The sequence below is a fragment of the Ahaetulla prasina genome, chromosome 6 (assembly GCF_028640845.1).
Source record: "Ahaetulla prasina isolate Xishuangbanna chromosome 6, ASM2864084v1, whole genome shotgun sequence".
NCBI lineage: Eukaryota > Metazoa > Chordata > Lepidosauria > Squamata > Colubridae > Ahaetulla > Ahaetulla prasina.
The window spans coordinates 103980248-104001473 of NC_080544.1; the positions used below are offsets into that span (position 1 = coordinate 103980248).

Below are 21226 nucleotides of genomic sequence, written 5' to 3' on the forward strand. Positions count from 1 at the left end.
AATGTCCGTGATGGAGGGATATATATTCAATGAATGAATGAATGAATGAATGAATGAATGGTGCAGAAGCTTCCAAATCTCCAGAATTAACCCTTCATGAAGGGCACTTGTGACAATATTAGGCAACCAATGGTCAAGAGAGATCATAGGTCTTCTTCACTGCATATAGTCAAGAAAAATCTAGAGAATTTTTTTGGGTGGATGCCATAAATGGGATTCCTGCCCTAAGCCATGAGTTGGAGCAGTGGTCTCAATCAGTGTTTTTCAACCTTAGTTGGACATGTGGACTTCAATGCTCAGAATTCCCCAGTCAACATGCAAACCCTGGTCTAAATAGCTCCTTAGCACTTTGTAAGATTGTCTATTTTGCTGTATTTTTAGGCATCTATTAGAATCATCTATTGCAATGTCCTTCCTGTTGAAGACTACTTCAGCTTCAGTCACAACAATACAAGAGCAAACAATAGATTTAAACTCAATTAAATTAAACCGCTTCATCTTGATTGCAGAAAAAATATGACTTCTTTAACAGAGTTATTAATACTTGGAACACACTACCTGACTTCGTAGTCTCTATTCAAAATCCCAAAATCTTCAACCAAAAACTCTCTACTATTGACCTCACCCCATTCCTAAGAGGTCTGTAAGGGGCGTGCATAAGAGCACAAACGTGCCTACTGTTCCTGTCCTATTGTTTCCTTTCATTATATCCAATTAATATAGTTATCACATACTTATGCTCATATATATGTTTATATATTATATAGTTATTTTCATGCTTATGCTTATATATGCTGTTGTGACATAAATAAATAAATAAATAAATAAATAAATAAATAAATAAAATAAAATAAAATAAAATAAAATAAAATAAAATCTTATGAGAAGTAAAGAAATGTTTTGGATTTCTATACGTCAAGTAACTTCTACTACCCAAATTCAAAGAGCATTTTCTCCAAGCTCTGAAACATCCACGGGAAAATCAGGTGTCCATAACGACTATAAATATATTTGTGAGAATGTTGAAAACTACTAGTGATCTTAATTTTTCTGCTCCTTACAACAGGAAAAATACATTCTCCCAGAGTCTTCTACATAGGATGTGAGTTTGTTTCAAAAGAATAAATGAAATAAATGGGGGGGGAAAATCCTGATTTTTGAAATAATCACTACAAAGTCATGTTGCACGGTTTCTTTTATTGAATGTTTTTAATATTTCCTTGAGCAGAAAAATAGTTGCTGTTCTTGTGATAAGGGAGTAAGTGAGGGACGGATGGATGGATGGACGGACGGATGGACGGAAGAGGGGTGGGAAGTTTCCTCTGAATAAAGTTTTCATTGCTGTACATCACTCTCTATTGGGGAAGTTTCAGCCTGTGGTGGTGAAGGTAGTTGAAGACCAGGGATCTCTATTGCAACCTCACCTGGGCATGAAGCCGATTGCGAAAACCCTTTGGGGAAGGGAGGAATGGTTGACTTGGCTTTCTTTTGTGGAGAAGCAGAAGAGGGGCTAACTTCTGGAACGTCATGGGTGCTTGATGGATGATCAATCACTTCTACCACTGCTTCCTTCTCTTTTGATGGCGTTTCTGTAGCATTAATGTCAGGATGGTGTAGCTCTTGGTGTTCAGACCCGGACTGTGATTAGACAAAAGATACCGAAAAGTGGTTCAGGCAGTTGACCATTATCTACATATATAGATTTTGTTAACTTATTTCGTGAAATGTTCAAGACAGTTGAGGTTCATAAATTCTGCTCTCTAGATGTAGCAAAGAGAGACCTTTCCAGCTCTACTTCCTCACAGGTAGACCTTAATTATGGTCAGTCTTGCTAGGAGGATGGATAGGAAACACATCCAGATGAGCCAATTCTACTTTGTAGTGTGGATATATTAAGAAAATCTTGCAAAACTGAAGGTACAATAGCCCCACTCCTTTACATCCCAAGAAACTAGGGAGGGTCCCTTCTGAGCTTCTTTCTCCATCCGTTATGGAGCTGCTGGCTATCTGTTCTAGTGGCGCAGGTTAAAGTACAGAATTGCAGGCAAATTCTGCCCAAAGTCTGGAGTTTGATGCTGACAGGGCTCAAGGTTGATTCAGCCTTCAATCTTTCAGAGGTTGGTAAAATGAGGATCCAGATTGTTGGGTGCAATATGGAAATAATGTTTATATTATAAACCGCTAAGAGGGTGCTATAAAGAACTATGGGACGATATAACCCTCACTGTATTTCAGACATCATTACATTAGAGAGGGTCTAGAGATATTTTACTAGGAGAGTTCTCAAATCTTCTGCTCGAAATAAAATACCCTATACCACCAGGGTTGAAATCTTAGGTCTAGAAAGCCTCGAACTACATCGTCTACATTCCGACCTATGCTCAGTTTATAAGATTATTTACCAAAATGTTCTACCTGTAAATGAATACTTTAATTTCAACCATAATAATACAAGGGCCATCAATAGATTTAAACTCAATGTAATTCGCTCTAATCTTAATTGCAGGAAATATGACTTTTGCAATAGAGTAGTAAATGTCTGGAACAATCTACCTGATCCTGTTGTTAGTCTCTCTAATCCCCATACCTTTTCCCTTAAACTGTCTACCTTGGACCTTTCATGTTTCTTAAGAGGTCCCTAAGGGGCCGTGCATAAGAGCACTAGCGTGCCTACCGTCCCTGTCCTACTGTTCCCATTTATATGTACTCATTCTATGTGGTTATGGCTATGTTTTGCCAATTTATATCCTTTTTTTGTGCCAAAATTTTTTCATGTGTCCATATCTGTGTCTACTCTGTTACTTGCTTTCTAGTATTTGTTGACAAATAAAATAAATAAATAAATAAATAAGCCTAAATGCTATTGCTATCACTCTCTTTGTACCATCTCTTTCCACATACATTTAAAATTACCTATAAACTTCTTTCTCTACTTATTTAATTGAGAGAGGGATGTCATCCAATTGTTGCTAATCATTTCATTGCATTTCTGTATTTTAGGTGTTATAAACTTCCTCACTCCAACGGCTTTAGGCAGAATTTGAGATCGAAATATCATAAGGATCGTTATTAAAATAATGGCATCTCACAAAAAATCTTATCAGCAGATTTTCATCCGCCTGCTTAATAAAGTCAGGTCTTAAGAAGTGATTTATTGAGTTATTATTTAACTGAGAAATCTGTTGGTTTGCTGGGTTGAAGTCCAGTCAATGTGTTTTTAAAAATAAACAATGCTTAACAACTCAGGATTAAATATTTTCTGCAGATGATAGCTGTCCGAGGAACTTACCCGATGTGGAAATATTTCACAATTTGCAGTGACAGTTTTGGGAGTTTCATCCCCTCTGCCTATCACAGAGCCTTTGCATAGGCCTTTCTCCTAGAACAAAGGAGAAAGTTTTCATCAACAAAATTCAAGAAATTTAATCTGCCACAATTTCTAATATGCAGTGGGATAGCACTGGATGTGGTTGATCAGATGTTTTGCATCAAGGGGCTTCTCCATTTCTCCCTCTGATTGACATGCCATTTCTCATCAGAATGACCATTTCTGTTGTCCCATTAGAAGGGAAAGCTGAATTCTTCTGCTATGCTTTTTAGGATTTTAAAATCTTTCTTAGCATAGTCATCGAGCCATTCTATGGATTTCTTGAAGTCAATTTTCCAGAATATTGTTCTGGATATTAATTTTGGTATTTTAATAATTATATGGCTATAATTATATATACTCTTTGATTGTTGTGCAATTCTCCTGCAAAATTTTAGAAATTGATAACTAACTTTATGGTTCATGGGTTGGCTTGGAAAATAATGAATTACTGAATTCAGAGGCGAACTAACTGGAACAGAATTCTTCCTTCATTTGTTAAGAGCTTATTTAAGGTTGGAGAGCCAATTTTTTGGGATGATAAAATTATTCCAACTAGGAATGGAATTTGTTTAGATCAGAACACAACCAATGTCCATTCCAACATGACTTTAATTCCTGCTCACCATTTCTAGAAGTGGTATATATAGAATATGTCTTAGGTTGAATGGTAGGTCAGAAAGTAGGTTTAGATTTCTAGCCTCTTTCTGAGGCTTCAATGTGATTTATTATTTATTTCTTTATTAAATTTATATGTCACCCATCTCAGTGTCCTGAGTGACTGTGGTGGCTTACAATAGAATTAAAACATAGGACTAAAAACATTAAAATCAAGATCAGTAACAATGAAATAAGAGTTAAACCAAGAGCACCAATGGTACAGGGCTGGACTTTTGTATCTCATTCAATCAACTTCCATTGCTCCCATATTTATTTTTTCTATGTTTAGATTTATTATAGCTAATACGAGCATCTGCCTCCCAGTTGTTCTTCATTTGCTAACCTGCTTTAACACATATGATGAATAAAAGAATTAAAGAAACTACTGAAGGAGAGAAGCAACCTAGAATGAAGGAGAAATTTCCTGACAATTAGAACAATTAATCAGTAGAACAACTTTTTCCAGAAATTATGGGTTCTCCACCACAGGAGGTTTTTAAAAGATTGGACAATCATTTTTCTGGAATGGTTATTCTGTTCTGTTCTGTTCTGTTCTGAGCAGTGTAAAATTTGGTTCTTTAGAAGACATGTATTGAACCATGATGTCAAGCTAGGTTTTATGCAAGTTTGTGAATACTTACTGCAGTCTCACTTGGAAGGAGGGTGCACTGAGTGAGGTCAGACACAGGTGTACTTTTATGACAGGACGTCTCCTGGATGGTGAATTCTATAGCGTCCAAAATACCATGAACCACCTATAGAAAGCCATAAACATTTAGAGGAGGTCACATTGTCTGCAGGAAATGTTCCTCATAATCTTGGTTGCCCTCTCAATCTTTATTAACCTGAAGTCTTACGGAGAGCCCCCATAATTCTTAGCACTAGGAGAACTGGTAGGATGTCAAATGTTGCAGAAAAAACAATGGCTACCAACCTGCCTTCCATTGAGGACCTGTATACTGCACGAGTCAAAAAGAGGGCTGTGAAAATATTTACAGATCCCTCGCATCCTGGACATAAACTGTTTCAACTCCTACCCTCAAAACGACGCTATAGAGCACCGCGCATCAGAACAACTAGACACAAGAACAGTTTCTTCCTGAATGCCATCACTCTGCTCAACAGATAATTCCCTCAACACTGTCAAACTATTCACTAAATCTGCACTACTATTAATCTTCTCATCGTTCCCATCACCCATCTCCTTCCACTTATGACTGCATGACTGTAACTTTGTTGCTTGTATCCTTATGATTTATACTGATATTGTTTCCTGATTGCTTAATTGTAGCCTATGACTATCATTAAGTGTTGTATCATTAAGTGTTAAATTTGTACCCTATGACTATCATTAAGTGTTGTAAGTGTTGTACCTTGACGAAGGTATCTTTTCTTTTATGTACACTGAGAGCATATGCACCCAGACAAATTCCTTGTGTGTCCAATCACACTTGGCCAATAAAGAATTCTATTCTATTCTATTGTTATCAAGAAGAGGGCAGAGACACATTCAGTAATCAAATGGAATGTAACATTGTAGAAAGATCAGAGTCTCATCCACTGGCAGATTTTTAAAAGAAAAGTCAGATTTCTGCAGACTTTGAAAATCTTGTCTATTCACTTCCTTTGGCAATAATGTAGAAATCCGCTGCCCTCTGCTGGAATTGTTTCTATTATTTTTCAATTCTACGTGTCACAGAAACCCTGGGTCCTATAGCCGTCTCTATACAAATCAAGGATACAGCATCAACTTTCTTGCTCAAAAATACTTCACCTCAACTTTACCTGCGAAGTTGCTTTGGTGACCTTTCCAAGGGCAAAGTAACGATGGTGGCCATTTTCAGCATTGAATTTGGCCAGGCTTTCTTTTGCTATTTCCTGAAATCTCTCTTCAGAAGGATTTTGACGAATTGGACAGCCAGGGCAAACAGGAGAAGAATCTTTAGGGGGGGGAAAAAAGTATCAATTAAAACGTTGAGAAAAAGGCATTTGAAATAATGAGTGTATGTTTAAATGACCTGAAATCCGAAAGCTTCTATCAGCTTGAAAATTAAGCATCTCCCTCCATGGTGTATATAGTCAGGGCCATAGATCTTTTGCAACCTGACACAACAGTACAGAACCAGTGAAAGCTGTCTTCGGGAAGGTTACAAATCAGGGGTGAAATCCAGCAGGTTCTGACAGGTTCTGAAGAACCAGTAGTGGAAATTTTGAATAATTCAGAGAACCGGCAAATATCACCTCTGGCTGGCCCCAGAGTGGGGTGGGAATGGGGATTTTGCAGTATCCTTCCCCTGGAGTGGGGTGAGAATGGAGATTTTGCAGTATCCTTCCACTGGAGTGGGGTGGGAATGGGGATTTTGCAGTATCCTTCCTTTGGAGTGGGGAGGGAATGGGGATTTTGTAGTATCTTTCCCCTAGAGTGGGGAGGGTATGGGGATTTTGCAGTATCCTTCCTTTGGAGTGGGGTGGGAATGGGGATTTTGTAGTACCTTCCCCCAGGAGCAGGGAGGGAATGAGGATTTTGTAGTATCCTTCCCCACGAGTGGGGTGGGAATGGGGATTTTGTAGTATCCTTCCCCTGCCACGCCCACCCAGCCACCCCCACAGAACCGATAGTAAAAAAAAAATTGAATTCCACCACTGGTACAAATCTGAAGGCAGGAACCGATAGAAGAGAATATCTGTAGCTCAGAGCTGGACTCTGGGATTCTTGGTGCTCTTTCAGCTTGGTGGCATTGCTTGTAAATGATTTGTTACCTAAGACCATTTCTGCCTCCTTGTGCCAATCAGTTTCAGACCGGAACCTCCAAAAGCAAACTCTGTTCAGATTCCCCGCCACCAGCCCTTCTGTTTAATGGTGTCTGATTCAGGGATGAAATATAAAATTTGTTACTACCGGTTCTGTGGGCGTGGCTTGGTGGGGGGGTAATGTGACTGGGTGGGCGTGGCCAACTTTTTATTTTTTTTAACTTTTAAAAGCATTTTTTCTACCACCTCTTCAGCCGAGAGCCTCTGAAGACCAGGCAACTCAGCCGGGATCACCAGAGGGGAAAAAAAAAACTTTTAAAGGATTTTGATGATCCCATCTGAGTTGCCTGATCGCCAGAACCTTTTAAAACCATTTTTTTTACAACCTCTTCGGCTGAAGAGCTTGTAAAAACAATTCTTTTAAAGGGTTCTGACGATCCCAGATGAGCTGCGTGATCATCAGAGGTTTTTTTTTTACTTTTAAAAGCATTTTTTCGGCTGAAGAAAAAATGCTTTTAAAAGTAAAAAAAAAACCCTCTGATGATCGCACGGCTCAGCTGGGCATAGGGGCCCCAGGGATTTTTGCTATCAGTTCTCTGAATCACCCGCCACCATCGCAACCGGATCGGGCAATCCGTTCTGAACCGGGAGCATTTCACCCCTAGTCTGATTCCTGGAGACTTTCTGGATAAGACCCTACACTTTTCTTGTCAAAGGCTTTTCAGAAGTGACTTCCCATTATCTCCTTCCTAGGGCTGAGAGAAAGTGACTGATCCAAGGTCACTGCTGGCTTCATGGGCAAGGTGGGACTAGAATTCCCGTTCTCCCAGTTTCTAGCTGGATGCCATAATCACCACAGTAAATTGGCTGTCAATCTGGAACACTTTTTTCTCTTATGATATAATGAGATTCTTAAAACATAATAACATTTGATAATGAATATGCGAAAACTAAAGCAACTGTTATTCCATGATCGATAAACTCCTGATGAAGGAGATACCTCTTTATCTAAAGTTTATCTAAAGTTCAGAATATATTTGCAACAACTTCTAGTTCACACAATTCACTTTCTCGCTGACAAAGCCATGTTGGTAAAATTTGAATCGTGCATTAATTGCCAAGGTTCTCAGGTACTGAACTGCAAATGAATCAAAGCAGGTTATTTTGCAAAACAGACTGAGACCTAATCAAGTAACCATTTTTAAACCTAACTAAGAAACTAGAATATATAAGTAGTTGCTTAGCAATTTCTGCTCATTTTTCAAAGTTCATGCTTCTTCCAAACATTTGTACACCTAAATTTATTATGGAAGGGTGGTTTTAGAAAGTTGCAATATGACACAAGAAAGTAAAATAATCTATAGTGAGAAATAACTTGTCAAAGTTAATGTGTCTTTCAACAACAGCCCTTGTTAAGTTTTAGAAAATAATATCTTATACCTTATACTAAGAAAAAATGCTGGGAGAAATTGCACACAGAAAAAAGTGTGTGAAAAATGCATAGTTTTGGAAAAAAATATATAGAAAAGGAAATTGGGCCAAACCGTATCTGTGGTTGAGAAACGGAATAAAATGAAATTACAGATGTAGCCTAAGATAACCCATGAATGAAACAAGGCTGTAAAATTTAATTTTGGGGCTTCTGAATCTACTTTTTAAACTTCATTGGGGATATCAGTAAAACCGCAATTGCAAGATATATATGCTCGGATAGATATTTTTTGCAAATTTACATGCAGCAAACATGGAAAATACATACGGGGGCGTAAAATGCAGTCATTTCTGTATAAAAACGTATCATTTGAATTCCTGTTGACTTTAATTATTACTTTGCATTGGCCAAAGACCTAAAACAAGAGAAAGTAGCTTTCATTAGTGCTACCCATTTCTTTTACCAATGATTCCATTTACACGTAATCAAAAGGTGTACCTATTCCACATTTTAGATTCAGAATTACATTATCCTTCCATAATGTTTTCTACACATCTACAGCTCCTACATTTCTTCCTTTGATTTTGTACAACCACACTGTCCGTTTTATTGCATTGCAGAATGTATTAGGAGTTACGAGGAAGCGCTCATTCGTGCAGCGTAGATGATCTCAATTCCACCTGATCTGCTTCCTGCTTGAGACCAAACTTGAAAGGCCAAAGGCTAAAAGTATTCTCTTGGGCAATTGGTGTACTTTTAGGAGGATTCAGAGAGATGGCAAAGTATCAGAAAAGGAGAAGAAAAATAACCACGGATCCTGAGATTAAAACCTTAAAGGTGATGTGAATGCTTTGTTTGACAAAGGACTGGGAGGGGAAGGGGGGAGAAGAGGGGACCACCCGTGGTACCAAAAAGGGGGTCATTAAGAAGTAGTCCAAGAACTGCTTCCTCTCCATTCAGGGTGCACACATGGAAGAACCAGTTTAAGTTGCAGAATAAAGTATTCAGAGAACCTTTCCCAAGTGTAAGAGCTGTGGGACAGTGGGACTGGCCTGCCAAGAGAAATTATGAGCTATCGGTATTTTTTGGAGTATAAGATGCACTCCCCCACCTCCAAAAGAGGCTGAAAATTTGGGTGTGTCTTATACTCCGAATGTAGTTTTTTCGAAGTTTTTTTTTCAGCACTAACAAGGTGCTAGCAAGTGGAGCGATCTTCCGGGCTTCGTCTGCTTTTCTCATTGCTTCTCTCTTCGAAGATCAGCTGTGCTTTAGAAGCTGTTTTTTTATCCTAATGAGGTGCTAGTGAGTAAAGCTATCTTCCATGCTTCACCTGCTTTTCTCATTCTTTCTCTCTCTGAGGATCAGCTGTGCTTTTGAAGCTACTTTTTTTTATCCCTAATGAGGCGCTAGTGAATGAAATGATCTTCCGGGCTTCGTCTGCTTTTCTCATTGCTTCTCTCTCTGAAGATCAGCTGTGCTTTAGAAGCTGTTTCTTTATCCCTAATGAGGCACTAGCAAGTGAAGCAATCTTCCATGCTTCACCTGCTTTTCCAATTGCTTCTTTCTCTGAAGATCAGCTGTGCTTTAGAAGCTGTTTTTTATCCCCAACCCGGTATGCCCACGCTCATAGCAAACTAATGTGCTGAAGCTGACCAGACTAAGGACACTAGCCAGATGAATATTTGGTAGGCAGATTTTTTTCCCCTATTTTCCTACCCAAAAACTAAGGTGCGTCTTATACTCCAGTGTGTCTTATACTCCAAAAAATACGGTATTTTTTGAGTTCCGGCAGTGAGTTGGGGTTGGACCCCTTCGTCTCTCTCCCTTCCAGTGCTATTATTCACGTGTACAATTCCATTGATTTAAAATGGCAACTAAGTGCAGGGAACACAAAGATGCCAAGGGAGAAATGGTGAAAGTATTCTGAGAAGAGATGTTTGTTACCACATGGCAAGTGGGTGGAGTGACTCCCTCAGCCTCCTTTGCAAACAAGTTTCAAAACCCAGATTTTACTTCTTTTCAAACCCTGCTGATAGTTCTTTAAATGAGGAGATTGATTACTTACTGTCTCGTGTGGGCGTCTAAACTCGCACTCTTTCCACAATTTCTTACTCAAGACATGGCATTTGGTTTCTAGCACATCCAAAATGAGGAAGAAAACAGAATCGCCATCCTGCTACGGACAAAAAAAAACCTCTTGAAAAGGCAAGGCTTAAAGTTAATCACTTTCAGCACATTAGATGAAAATAAAGTAAGCTTCAAATAAAGACAGGAGCTTCTTTACTCCAGATGGTTTGTTATGTGCGGCAAAACATTAATTTTAATCCTAGCAAGGGTGAATATCTATTATCATGAAACCTGATCTCAAATGATTATCTTAGAATGTTTTGGACCATTATTACGCTGTCTCATTTAAAAAAAGGGAACAGGAATGACCAGTGATAACAAGATCTGCCACTAAATAGGTAAAGATAACGGTTCCTCTTGCACATATGTGCTAGTCGTTCCCGACTCTAGGGATGGTGCTTATCTCTGTTTCTAAGCCAAAGAACCAGTGCTGTCTGAAGACGTCTCTGTGGTCATGTGGCCGGCATGACTAAATGCCAAAGGCACTGTTACCTTCCCACCAAAGGTGGTCGCTATTTTTTCTACTTGCATTTTTACATGCTTTCGAACTGCTAGGTTGGCAGAAGCTGAGACAAGTAACGGGAGCTCACCCCATTACATGGCACTAGGGATTCGAACTGCTGAACTGCCGACCTTTCGACTGACAAGCTCAGCATCTTAGCCATTGAGCCACCGCGTCCCCGCGCTACTAAATATATACAGGTATTAGTTGCTTGACTCAGTCTGGACCTACTTCGAGTATGTCTTTTAATTAGGGCTACCATGTCTAGGCAACGTCTCTTGGGTGCCATCAAGTGATTTTGTAGATTTTGTTCCCTGCTCAAATATATTAGTGACTGGACACCAGAATGGCTGGTGCTAAATGCAAGGAAAGAAAAAAGGCAATAGAAGGAGGAGATCTTACCTCAGATACTTGCTCGGCATCAGAAATGCGTTGCAGGCCAAGAACGTAGCCTTCTGTCTTATATGCGTTGTGCTTGTTGAGGGCCAGTTCTGCAGCAGTCTTTACCTCCAAAGAGTTGCAAGATGGGTGAAGAAATTGAGGAAGTGGAACGGAAGCCACTGCGTGAAACAGCTGTATCCCAATTAAGAATGAAATTAAAAGAGCCATTTTGGAAATTTTTGCAGAATCAAAGAAGACAGCAATTACAGCTAGACTTTAGAGAGCAAGGTTCTGGTAGAGCTTTGTCGTTCTATATATACTTTGAAATCAATAGCTAATATTTGTTCTTCTACTGCATGGTGTCCCTCACTTTTAAACTTCAACCTGTGAGGCAATGATTGCATAATATATAGCTTGGCAGGGGAATATTCATCTAAAGTTCATCTAGTTTTTGATTTTATGTATGTTTCACTGCAGAAAAAGACCTCCCTCCCTCCCAGAAAAGTTCCTCCTTTCCTTCTTTCTATAAAAGTAGACATTCCCATCAACTTTATATCTAAATGGATGCACTTTGATTTAATCAATATATATATATATATATATTAGAATAGAATTTTATTGGCCAAGTGTGATTGGACACACAAGGAATTTGTCTTGGTGCATATGCTCTCAGTGTACATAAAAGAAAAGATACGTTCATCAAGGTACAACATTTATAAGGTAAACATATATATATTTAAATGTATTGACTGCATTACTCAAGTGGACTCTGGATCAGGGGTCTCCAACCTTGGCAACTTTAAGACTTGTGGACTTCAACTTCCAGAATTCCTCAGCCAGCAAATCCCAAACTCTGGGGTTTGAAGTCCACAAGTCTTAAAGTTGCCAAAGTTGGAGACCCCTGCTCTGGATGATGTTCCTAGGCTGACCATAAATATTAGCAAAATATTGAAAGAGCTGAAGTATGCTTACTTGACCGTATGACCAGAACATATTTTTTGATACTATAGTGCATATTATTAGCAATAAAAGGACACTGTGGTTGTAACTGATCAGAAAATGGTTGATATGTTCACTGCAAAATGTTTGAGACTGTGAATGTGGCCAATCACAAGATATCCATAGATAGAAAGGCAAACTAGACATGTGTCTTTATTTCTTCCCTCACAAACACCCAAGTTCTGTATTTTTCCAGATGGCTAGCTTATCATGAACTAGTACAATGCAGTTTGTGGTACTGAATTGAGAGGCAATGGATGACTCTGGTCCTGCCATGATTTCTCAATTCAATCTATGTTCACTGTGTTGTTTAAATTTAGGTTAAAATTAGGGGGTGCCTTATGGACAGTGATGAGTTCTCAGAGGGAAAGGGTTGGATACAAATGCAATATCAAGGTTGGTGAAAAACAATGCCTCCAAAGTTACCATGGTTAGTCCTCAGCTTAGAATCATAATTGAACCAGGAGTTATGGTTGTAAATTGTTGAATCATTAAAGCGAATCATCATGTGACTAGACCTGATTTTATGACCTTTTTGTGGTAGTCATTAAGCAAATGCTGTATTAATAGAATAGAGTAGAGTAGAGTAGAGTAGAATAGAATAGAACAGAACAGAACAGAATAGAATAGAATAGAATAGAATAGAATTTTTTATTGGCCAAGTGTGATTGGACACACAAGAAATTTGTCTTTGGTGCATATGTTCTTACTATACATTGTACAATTGTACATTGTATAGTGTCCATAAATGAATCCATTATACCCCAGATGCATTTTTTTGACCAGAAATGCAGAAAAATGGTAAAAAAACATCAAAAATTGTGGTCACATGAGTGTGGGATGATGCAAAGTCTGTAAACCTCGGAATCAGGCCATAAGTAAGGTAGATTTGGGGCTTCAACGTAATTTTGAACCGTTCTAAGCTCAACTTCCTTCTGGATAATTCTTAGGACACTTCATCCTTCTATGACCCCGGGAAAAGTATCTTTTTCCTTACTAAGTCTTTCAAATTACCACTTTGAGGAAATAATATAAATAGTTTAATAAAACCGTTCCAATAAAACACCGAACCTGAAAACAGTAGATATAAAATTTATGGCAAAGTTTATTTTCTTTTATGAATGAATGAATGAATGAGTGAGGGAGGGAGGGAGGGAGGAAGAAAGGAAGGAACGAAGGATGGAAGGAAAGAAGGAAAGAAGGAAGGAAAGAAGGATGCGTCTCCCGAGGAATGCTTGCTGAAGTGGCATCGGAAATTTTGGCCGGCTCCTTGAGAGACGAGAGCTTGCAGGGGGCCGATCTGGCATCTGCAATGGAGAGCAAAATCCAGCTGCTCCCCGGACCTGTCGCCATTTACCGCTCCGGTTCCCAAGTGGCAGGAGATGAGGGCTGCTTTGCGCCACCAGCTGGCGCAAATATACCGAGGAGGAATGCTGATGCCACACAAGTGCAAGTAGTGCTTTGCTCCCGCAACTTCCAGCCATAGCAATCATTGCTTTGGCCCGCTTGTGCCGCCCCCTCCCCTGCCGCAGGAACAGCGCCATTATTTCATTCCGGAGGGGGAGCGCTCCTTTTTGCGTATTGCACCACCTGCAAAGTTGTGCATTGTACGTGCCACCCCAATGCAGAGATTTCCAGCCCCGCCATGACTGGTCCCATATTCCAGAGCTGTAGTAGTCACACTCACAGGACTGGCCCATTGGTCATCCTGGAGCAGCTCCTTCACCGGGGTGCACTAGCAAAAATACGAAGATTTCTCCACGGATCACCAAAATTTTCTCGCGGACCACCAGTGGTCCACGAACCACCAGTTGGTGACCGCTGGACTAGAAGACCTCCAGCTCATTCTATTCTAAACTATCTGGGGATTGCATTAAACCAGAGTACAGGTAGTCCTTGACTTACGTCCACAATTGAGGCCAAACTTTTTGTTGCTAAATGAGTCATTTGTTAAGTGAGTTTTGCCCCATTTTACGGCCTTTATGGCCACTCTGGTTAAGTGAATCATGACAGTTCTTAAGTTAGGAACATGCTTGTTAAGTGAATCTGGCTTCTCCATTGACTTCGCTTATGAGAAGGTCACAAAAGGTGACCACATGACCCCAGCACACTGCAACCGTCATTAATATGAGTCGGTGGCCAAGGATCTGAATTCTGATTATGTAACCATGGGGATGCTGCAATAATCTTGTGAAAAATGGTCATAAGTCACTTTTTTCCCCCAGTGCCGTTGTAACTTTGAACAGTCACTAAATGAACAGCGGTTGCACATGAGAATCAGCAACAGGAAACATTGCAAACTTTGCAAAGTTTATTGATTAGATTGAGTGCCGCTCCCTCATCCTCCTCTATTCTTGCGTTGTTCCAATCTTCAGGGACTATCTTGCCTTGGCTTGGTACACGCCACAATAAACAGAGTGCTGACATGGCCTGTGCAATGGACAGATTCTCTGATATCAGAAAGTAAAGATGTTACGTAGTTAGCTGCAGAGAGCATGCACGCACGCTCATACACACATGCCTCTTTCCATTTCTCTATTTTCCTACTTTATTAGCACATATTGTGGTCCATCAGCAGCCTACGGAGCTGGCAATGGAGTCGGACAGCGATGAGGCTGAGGTGAGGCCAGGGCCATCGGGAAGTGAGGTGTGGACTCCAGAGCCTCCAGAGACTGATAGTAGCGAGGCAGAGGAACAGGAGGAGCCTGTTTCTAATGCACGCATGAGAAGAGCTTCCAGAAGGCAAGAGCAGCTCAAGCAGAGAAGACAACTCGGGAGTAGGGCCAAGAGATGATTGGCCCCTCCCATAAGGCTTAAAACAGACCAGCACTGGCGTTTCAGCTTTGCTGGAAAACAATGTTGTAGCTGCATCTTCTGCTTCATCTTCTGCTTCATATAGCTTTTTGTTTTTGTGGCTTCTGGACATTTGCCAGGAAGGGACTTTGGGAGTTTGCCTAATTGGACTAAGGTTTGAGGAATTTGTGTTGGGAGGCATTTGTTTGACTTTGAGTTGAACGAGGCTGGGAATGAAGTAATTCCCAGGTGTTCTATTATATTCTGTGGGTTCCGTAATAATTGAGGCTCCACAGATGTTCACACATAACGTTTATTTTAACTCACAGAGACCAGCAACAACCAGCAGACCAGGCCTGCTTTGACAGCCCTCTTTATATTCAGCTCCAAAAGCGGGAGCCAATCAGAACAGAACAAGAAACCATCTCCACCACTAGGGGCCGCCACTGCCGGTGCAGGACATAACACTTCTTTCCCCCTAGCTTGCACAATCGTAATCCTGGAGATACGCTGGGCGCCACTTGATTCGGCTGGACCTTCGTGGCTCCGTTGTAGCCATGGTCACTGGCTGACCCAACTCCTCAGCCTCTTCTGTGGGGGACGTCTCCGGCCCAGGGACCCCTAGCCCCTCCACCGGCAGAGCAGACAAGGCTTCCTCTCGGTTATCAGGTACAGGGCTGGGCGTCTTATTCCCTTGTAGCTTAGCTCCTCTGCCCGGGATGATTGGGTTGGGCTACCTCCTGGCTCTTCCTGAGTGCCCCACTCTGGCAGCTGCCCATCCCCAACCCGACGCCGGGCCCTGAGCTGGTCACAATGTCTGCGCCACACTCTACCCCCATCTAACTCGACCCTCTATGGGCACGGGCCGGTGATTCCCACGATCTTTCCTGGGAACCATAGGGGTGGCAGCTGTAATTCGGCATACACCGCCTCCCCAAATCAAATCTCCTGTTTGCCCCCATGGAGTCCAATGGCTGACTAGGTGAGTATTGGGGGTGCAATCTATCAAGTGTGGTCCTCAAACGCCTGCCCATGAGTAACTCTGCTGGGCTCTTATTCGTAAGTGGGCACGGTGTGGAATGCTGCCCCAGGAGGTACTCATCCAACCTCTCCTGCCAGCCCCCTGGGCCCGACCTGGCCAATGCCTCTTTCACTGACCGGACTGTTGTTTGCCCGCCATTACTGGCCGGATGAAACGGGGAAATGAGAGCATGGCGTATTCCTAGGCCCGCTAAGAATGACTCAAAGTGGGCGGACGTTAGCTGTGGCCCGTTGTCCGAGACCACAAGGTCGGGTAACCCATGGGTTACAAACAACCGTCGCAAAGTTCTAATGACGGCTTCTGAAGTGGTGGAATGCATTAGTGCGATTTCCACCCACTTCGAGAAAGCATCGACGACCACTAAGAATACTTGCCCCTGGTACGGCCCCGCAAAATCTATATGGATGCGGGACCAAGGACCCCTAGGCTCCTCCCACTCTCTAGGGGGAGACTTAGACGGCAGCGGTCTTGTCTCCTGACACCGGTGACAGGCCGACACACAGGCCTCTATGTCTTTATCTAGTCCTGGCCACCACAGGTAGCTCCTACCCAGGGCCTTCATCCTAACAATGCCCGGGTGACCCCGGTGAAGTGCCCGGAATTACAGCGGCCACCCCCTATGGTTCCCAGGAAAGATCGTGGGAATCACCGGCCCGTGCTCATACAGGGTCGAGTTAGATGAGGGTAGAGTGTGGCGCAGACATTGTGACCAGCTCAGGGCCCGGCGTCAGGTTGGGGATGGGCAGCTGCCAGAGTGGGGCACTCAGGAAGAGCCAGGAGGTAGCCCAACCCAATCATCCCATCCTCGTCGCCAGTATTATATTCTGTGGGTTCCGTAATAATTGAGGCTCCACAGATGTTCACACATAACGTTTATTTTAACTCACAGAGACCAGCAACAACCAGCAGACCAGGCCTGCTTTGACAGCCCTCTTTATATTCAGCTCCAAAAGCGGGAGCCAATCAGAACAGAACAAGAAACCATCTCCACCACTAGGGGCCGCCACTGCCGGTGCAGGACATAACATGTTCGAATAAAGTTTGTTTTTCCACGGACTAAGTTTATTACTACCTACTTGGGCCTGGGTCACAACAGAACATCTTCAATCAACATAGTGCAGTTAGTGGTGCTGGATCTGAACTGGGGTGAGTCACTGGATGAATTTGGACCTGACATCCTTTCTTAAGACAGCCTCCATTGCAAGGCAGCAGTGGTGAGAAAATGCTTTGAACTTGGCACTGGGTGAGCTGTGGAGTGCATTTCTCCTAACCACTTTGATTGAGATGGGAGAACATTCTCAGGAGGAGAGGCGGTTTGAAACCCAGAGACCATGTTTTTCAGTCATTGGGCTGGCCCTGCAAAATGGCCTCCCACAGGAAGTTCAGTGGATTCAAAATGGCCTCCTATGACAAGTCCATTGGGTTCAATGGAGGTGTATACAGGATTGCAGGTATGTTTTATTTTTTTATATTCTTATATTCTGGGGTCCTGAGAATGTCTGTGGTGGAGGGATATATATTCGATTAATTAATGTATTAATGAAATTGCGTTGATGCCTAAGAATTCAAAGTTCACATTTGCAAATTAACCGTTTATGGAGCCTGCTTGTGACATAGTTAGGGAACCAATGGTCCTGCAAGATTTTGGGTCTCGTTCAATACATATATTCAAGAAGAATTTAGAGGATTTTTTTTCTGGAATGCCTTAAATGGGATTCCTACACCAAGACATGAAATGGACCAGTGGTCTCATTCAATGTTTTTCAACCTTAATTGGATGTGTGGACTTCAATGCTCAGAATTCCCCTGCCCAACATGCCAAAACCTGGTCTAAATATCCTCTTAACACTTTGTAATATTGTTTACTTTGCTGGGTTTTTTAAAGGTATCTTATGAGAAATAAAGGAATGTTTGGATTTCTATTCATCAAATAACTTTTACTGCCCAATTTCAAAGAGCATTTTCCCCAAGCTCTGAAACATCCAGGGAAAAAAATCAGGTGTTGCTTCTTACAACAGGGAAAATACCTGGCATTCTCCCAGGGTCTTCTGCATAGCCTGTGTGTTTGTTTCAAAAGAATAAATGGGATTATTTTTTTTTGAAATAACCACTACAAAAACTGTCATGCTACATGGGTTCTTTTATTGAATGTTTTTAATATTTTCTTGAGCAGAAAAATAGTTGCTGTTCTTGTGATAAGTAAGAGAGTGAGTGAGTGAGTGAAAGAAGAAGGGAGGGAGGTTTCCTCTGAATTAATCTTTCAGTGTTATACATCACTCTTCGTCTGGGAAGTTTCAGCCCGTTGCCGTAAAGGCAGAAGAAGGCCGTAGATCTCTTTTGCAACCGTTCCTGGGCATTCAGCTGATTCGGAAAGCCCCTTGGGGTAAGGAGGAATGGTTGGCTTGACTTCCTGTTGTGGAGAAGCCGAAGTGGAGCTAACTTTTGGCACGTCATGGTTGCTCAAAGAATGATACTCGATCACCTGGACTTCTGCTTCCTTCTGCTTTGGTGGCGTTTCTGTGACAGTAACATGAGGATGGTGTAGCTCTTGGTTTTCGGACACGGATTGTGAAGTCTGTCCATTTTTAACTGATGGCTAATAAGACAGAAGAGAGATAAAGCGACTTAGGGAATTGTCCATATGGGGCCTGTAAATTGTGCTTAGTTATTTTGTGAAATGTTCAAGACAGTTGATGTTCATACAATCTGTTCTCTGGATGTAACAAGGAGATACCTTTCAAACTGTATAGTTCCTCAGAGGTAGATCTTAATCATTGTCAGTCTTGCTAAATGGATGGACTGGAAGCATGTCCAGATGAGATCAATTTTAATTTCTTTATGGATACTTTAACAGAACCTTGCAAATCTGAAGGTACAATAGCCCCACTCCTTTACATCCCAAGAAACTAGGGAGGGTCCCTTTTGAGCCTCTTTCTCCATTCATTATACAGCTAAGAAGTATCTCTTCTTCCCTAAGAAGCAGTCCTGCTGGTGCAGTGGTTAAAGTGCAGAATTGTAGGCAAATTCTGCCCTCAGCTTGGAGATCAATTCTGACGGGGCTAAAGGTTGACTCATCCCTTCTCTAATTATTTAATTGTGAGAGGGATGTCATTCGATTGTTGCTAATCATTTCATTACATTATTGTATTTTAAAAGTTATAAAGTGCCTCACTCCAAAGACTTTAGGCAGAATTCAAAACTGAAATTTAATAAAGATCATTCTTAAAATAATATTAACTCATAAAAAATGTTATTAAGCAGATCTTCTTCTGCCTGCGTAATCAAGCCAGGTCTTAACTAGTGATTTATTGAATTATTATTTAACGGGGAAAAAAATGTGTTGTTTTGCTGGGTGAAATACAGTCAATGTGTTTTAAAAAGTAAACTAAACTCAACAACCCAGGAATAAATATTTTCTGCAGACGATAGCTGCCTGAGAAACTTACTGGAGGCGGGAAGAAATCGCATTCGACAGTGACAATTTTTTCAAATTGTAGCGATCTGCTGCTCACAGACCCTTTGCATAGGCCTGCCTCCTAGAGCAAAAGAGAAAGGTTGCATCAACAAAAAACAAAAAGTTCAACCTGCTCAGAATTTTGAATATGCAGTGGGATAGCAGTGGACGCTGTCGATCAGAAGTTCCGTATCAAAGGGCCTTCTCCATTGCTCCCTGTGGCTGGCAAGCCATTTCTCCTCCTCAGAATGGCAGTTTCTGTGGTCCCATTAAAGCGGATGGAGCCTCCAGGGGAAAGCTGAATTCTTCTGCTATGCTTCTTAGAATGTTAAATTCTTTCTTTTCACAGTCATCCAACCAACTCAGCCTTCCATCCTTTATAAGGTAGGTAAAATGAGGACCCAGATTGTTGGGAGCAATAAGTTGACTTTGTATATAAATATACAAATAGAATGAAGACTATTGCTAACATAGTGTTAGCCGCCCTGAGTCTCCGGAGAAGGGCGGGATATAAATGCAAATAATAAAATAATAATAATAATAAAAAATCGTTCTGTGGATTTCTTGAAGCAAATTTTCCAAATTAGGAAATGCGTTTTGGTGTTCCAGGTATTAATTTTGGTATCTTAATGATAATTAATTCCTATAATTATCTATATATATATATATAAAAGCGAAAACACCTCACACATTAATCAAGAAATCTCCAGTACCGTAAAGCCTACAAACTTGAAATTTGCCACGTATGTTCCTCTTGGCTTCTAGGTGCTCACTAAGAAAGGATTTTTTGAAATTACCATCAGAGAATTAGTATTTCCTATATTATTATTAACAGGCTCTGATACAAATTAGTTAGGCGTTCTACTACCCCTCACAACTTGAAAATAACTCTGGAGGGAATGGGATAGCATAGGACAGGTTTTTTTGGGACCAGCCTCATGGAGAGAAGGGGCTAGAAAGCCTGAGGAAGAGAAGGATATAGGATAGAAGACATTTCTGTGGGGCAAGTCTGAGGGGGAGAGGAGAGGAGCTATGGGGCCAGCCTGAGGGAGAGAAGGGGAGAGGAGAGGATCTATGGGGCCAGCCTGAGGGAGAGAAGGGGAGAGGAGAGGATCTATGGGGCCAGCCTGAGGGAGCGAAGGGGAGAGGAGAGGATCTATGGGGCCAGCCTGAGGGAGAGAGAAGGGGAGAGGAGAGGATCTATGGGACCAGCCTGAGGGAGAGAAGGGGAGAGGAGAGGATCTATGGGGCCAGCCTGAGGGAGAGAAGGGGAGAGGATCTATGGGGCCAGCCTGAGGGAGAGAAGGGGAGAGGAGAGGATCTATGGGGCCAGCCTGAGGGAGAGAAGGGGAGCGGAGAGGATCTATGGGGCCAGCCTGAGGGAGAGAAGGGGAGAGAGGATCTATGGGGCCAGCCTGAGGGAGCGAAGGGGAGAGGAGAGGATCTAGGGGGCCAGCCTGAGGGAGAGAGAAGGGGAGAGGAGAGGATCTATGGGACCAGCCTGAGGGAGAGAAGGGGAGAGGAGAGGATCTATGGGGCCAGCCTGAGGGAGAGAAGGGGAGAGGAGAGGATCTATGGGGCCAGCCTGAGGAGAGAAGGGAGAGGAGAGGATCTATGGGGCCAGCCTGAGGAGAGAAGGGAGAGGAGAGGATCTATGGGGCCAGCCTGAGGAGAGAAGGGAGAGGAGAGATCTATGGGGCCAGCCTGAGGGAGAGAAG

General features: G+C 41.9%; 1 protein-coding gene across 1 annotated transcript in view; it reads right to left on the reverse strand.

The window, feature by feature from the left end:
• Positions 1-1195: 1195 nt before the first annotated feature.
• Positions 1196-21226, reverse strand: part of LOC131201334 (uncharacterized) — a 31035-nt gene continuing 11004 nt past the window's right edge. The window contains exons 6-14 of the mRNA XM_058189154.1: positions 19501-19590; positions 18323-18650; positions 11242-11489; positions 10276-10386; positions 8538-8625; positions 5813-5967; positions 4669-4782; positions 3290-3379; positions 1196-1638 (exon numbers count right to left, since the gene is read on the reverse strand). Coding sequence (XP_058045137.1) covers positions 1336-1638; positions 3290-3379; positions 4669-4782; positions 5813-5967; positions 8538-8625; positions 10276-10386; positions 11242-11489; positions 18323-18650; positions 19501-19590 — 1527 coding nt within the window. The 3' untranslated portion in view covers positions 1196-1335. The remainder of the gene's footprint in view (positions 1639-3289; positions 3380-4668; positions 4783-5812; positions 5968-8537; positions 8626-10275; positions 10387-11241; positions 11490-18322; positions 18651-19500; positions 19591-21226) is intronic.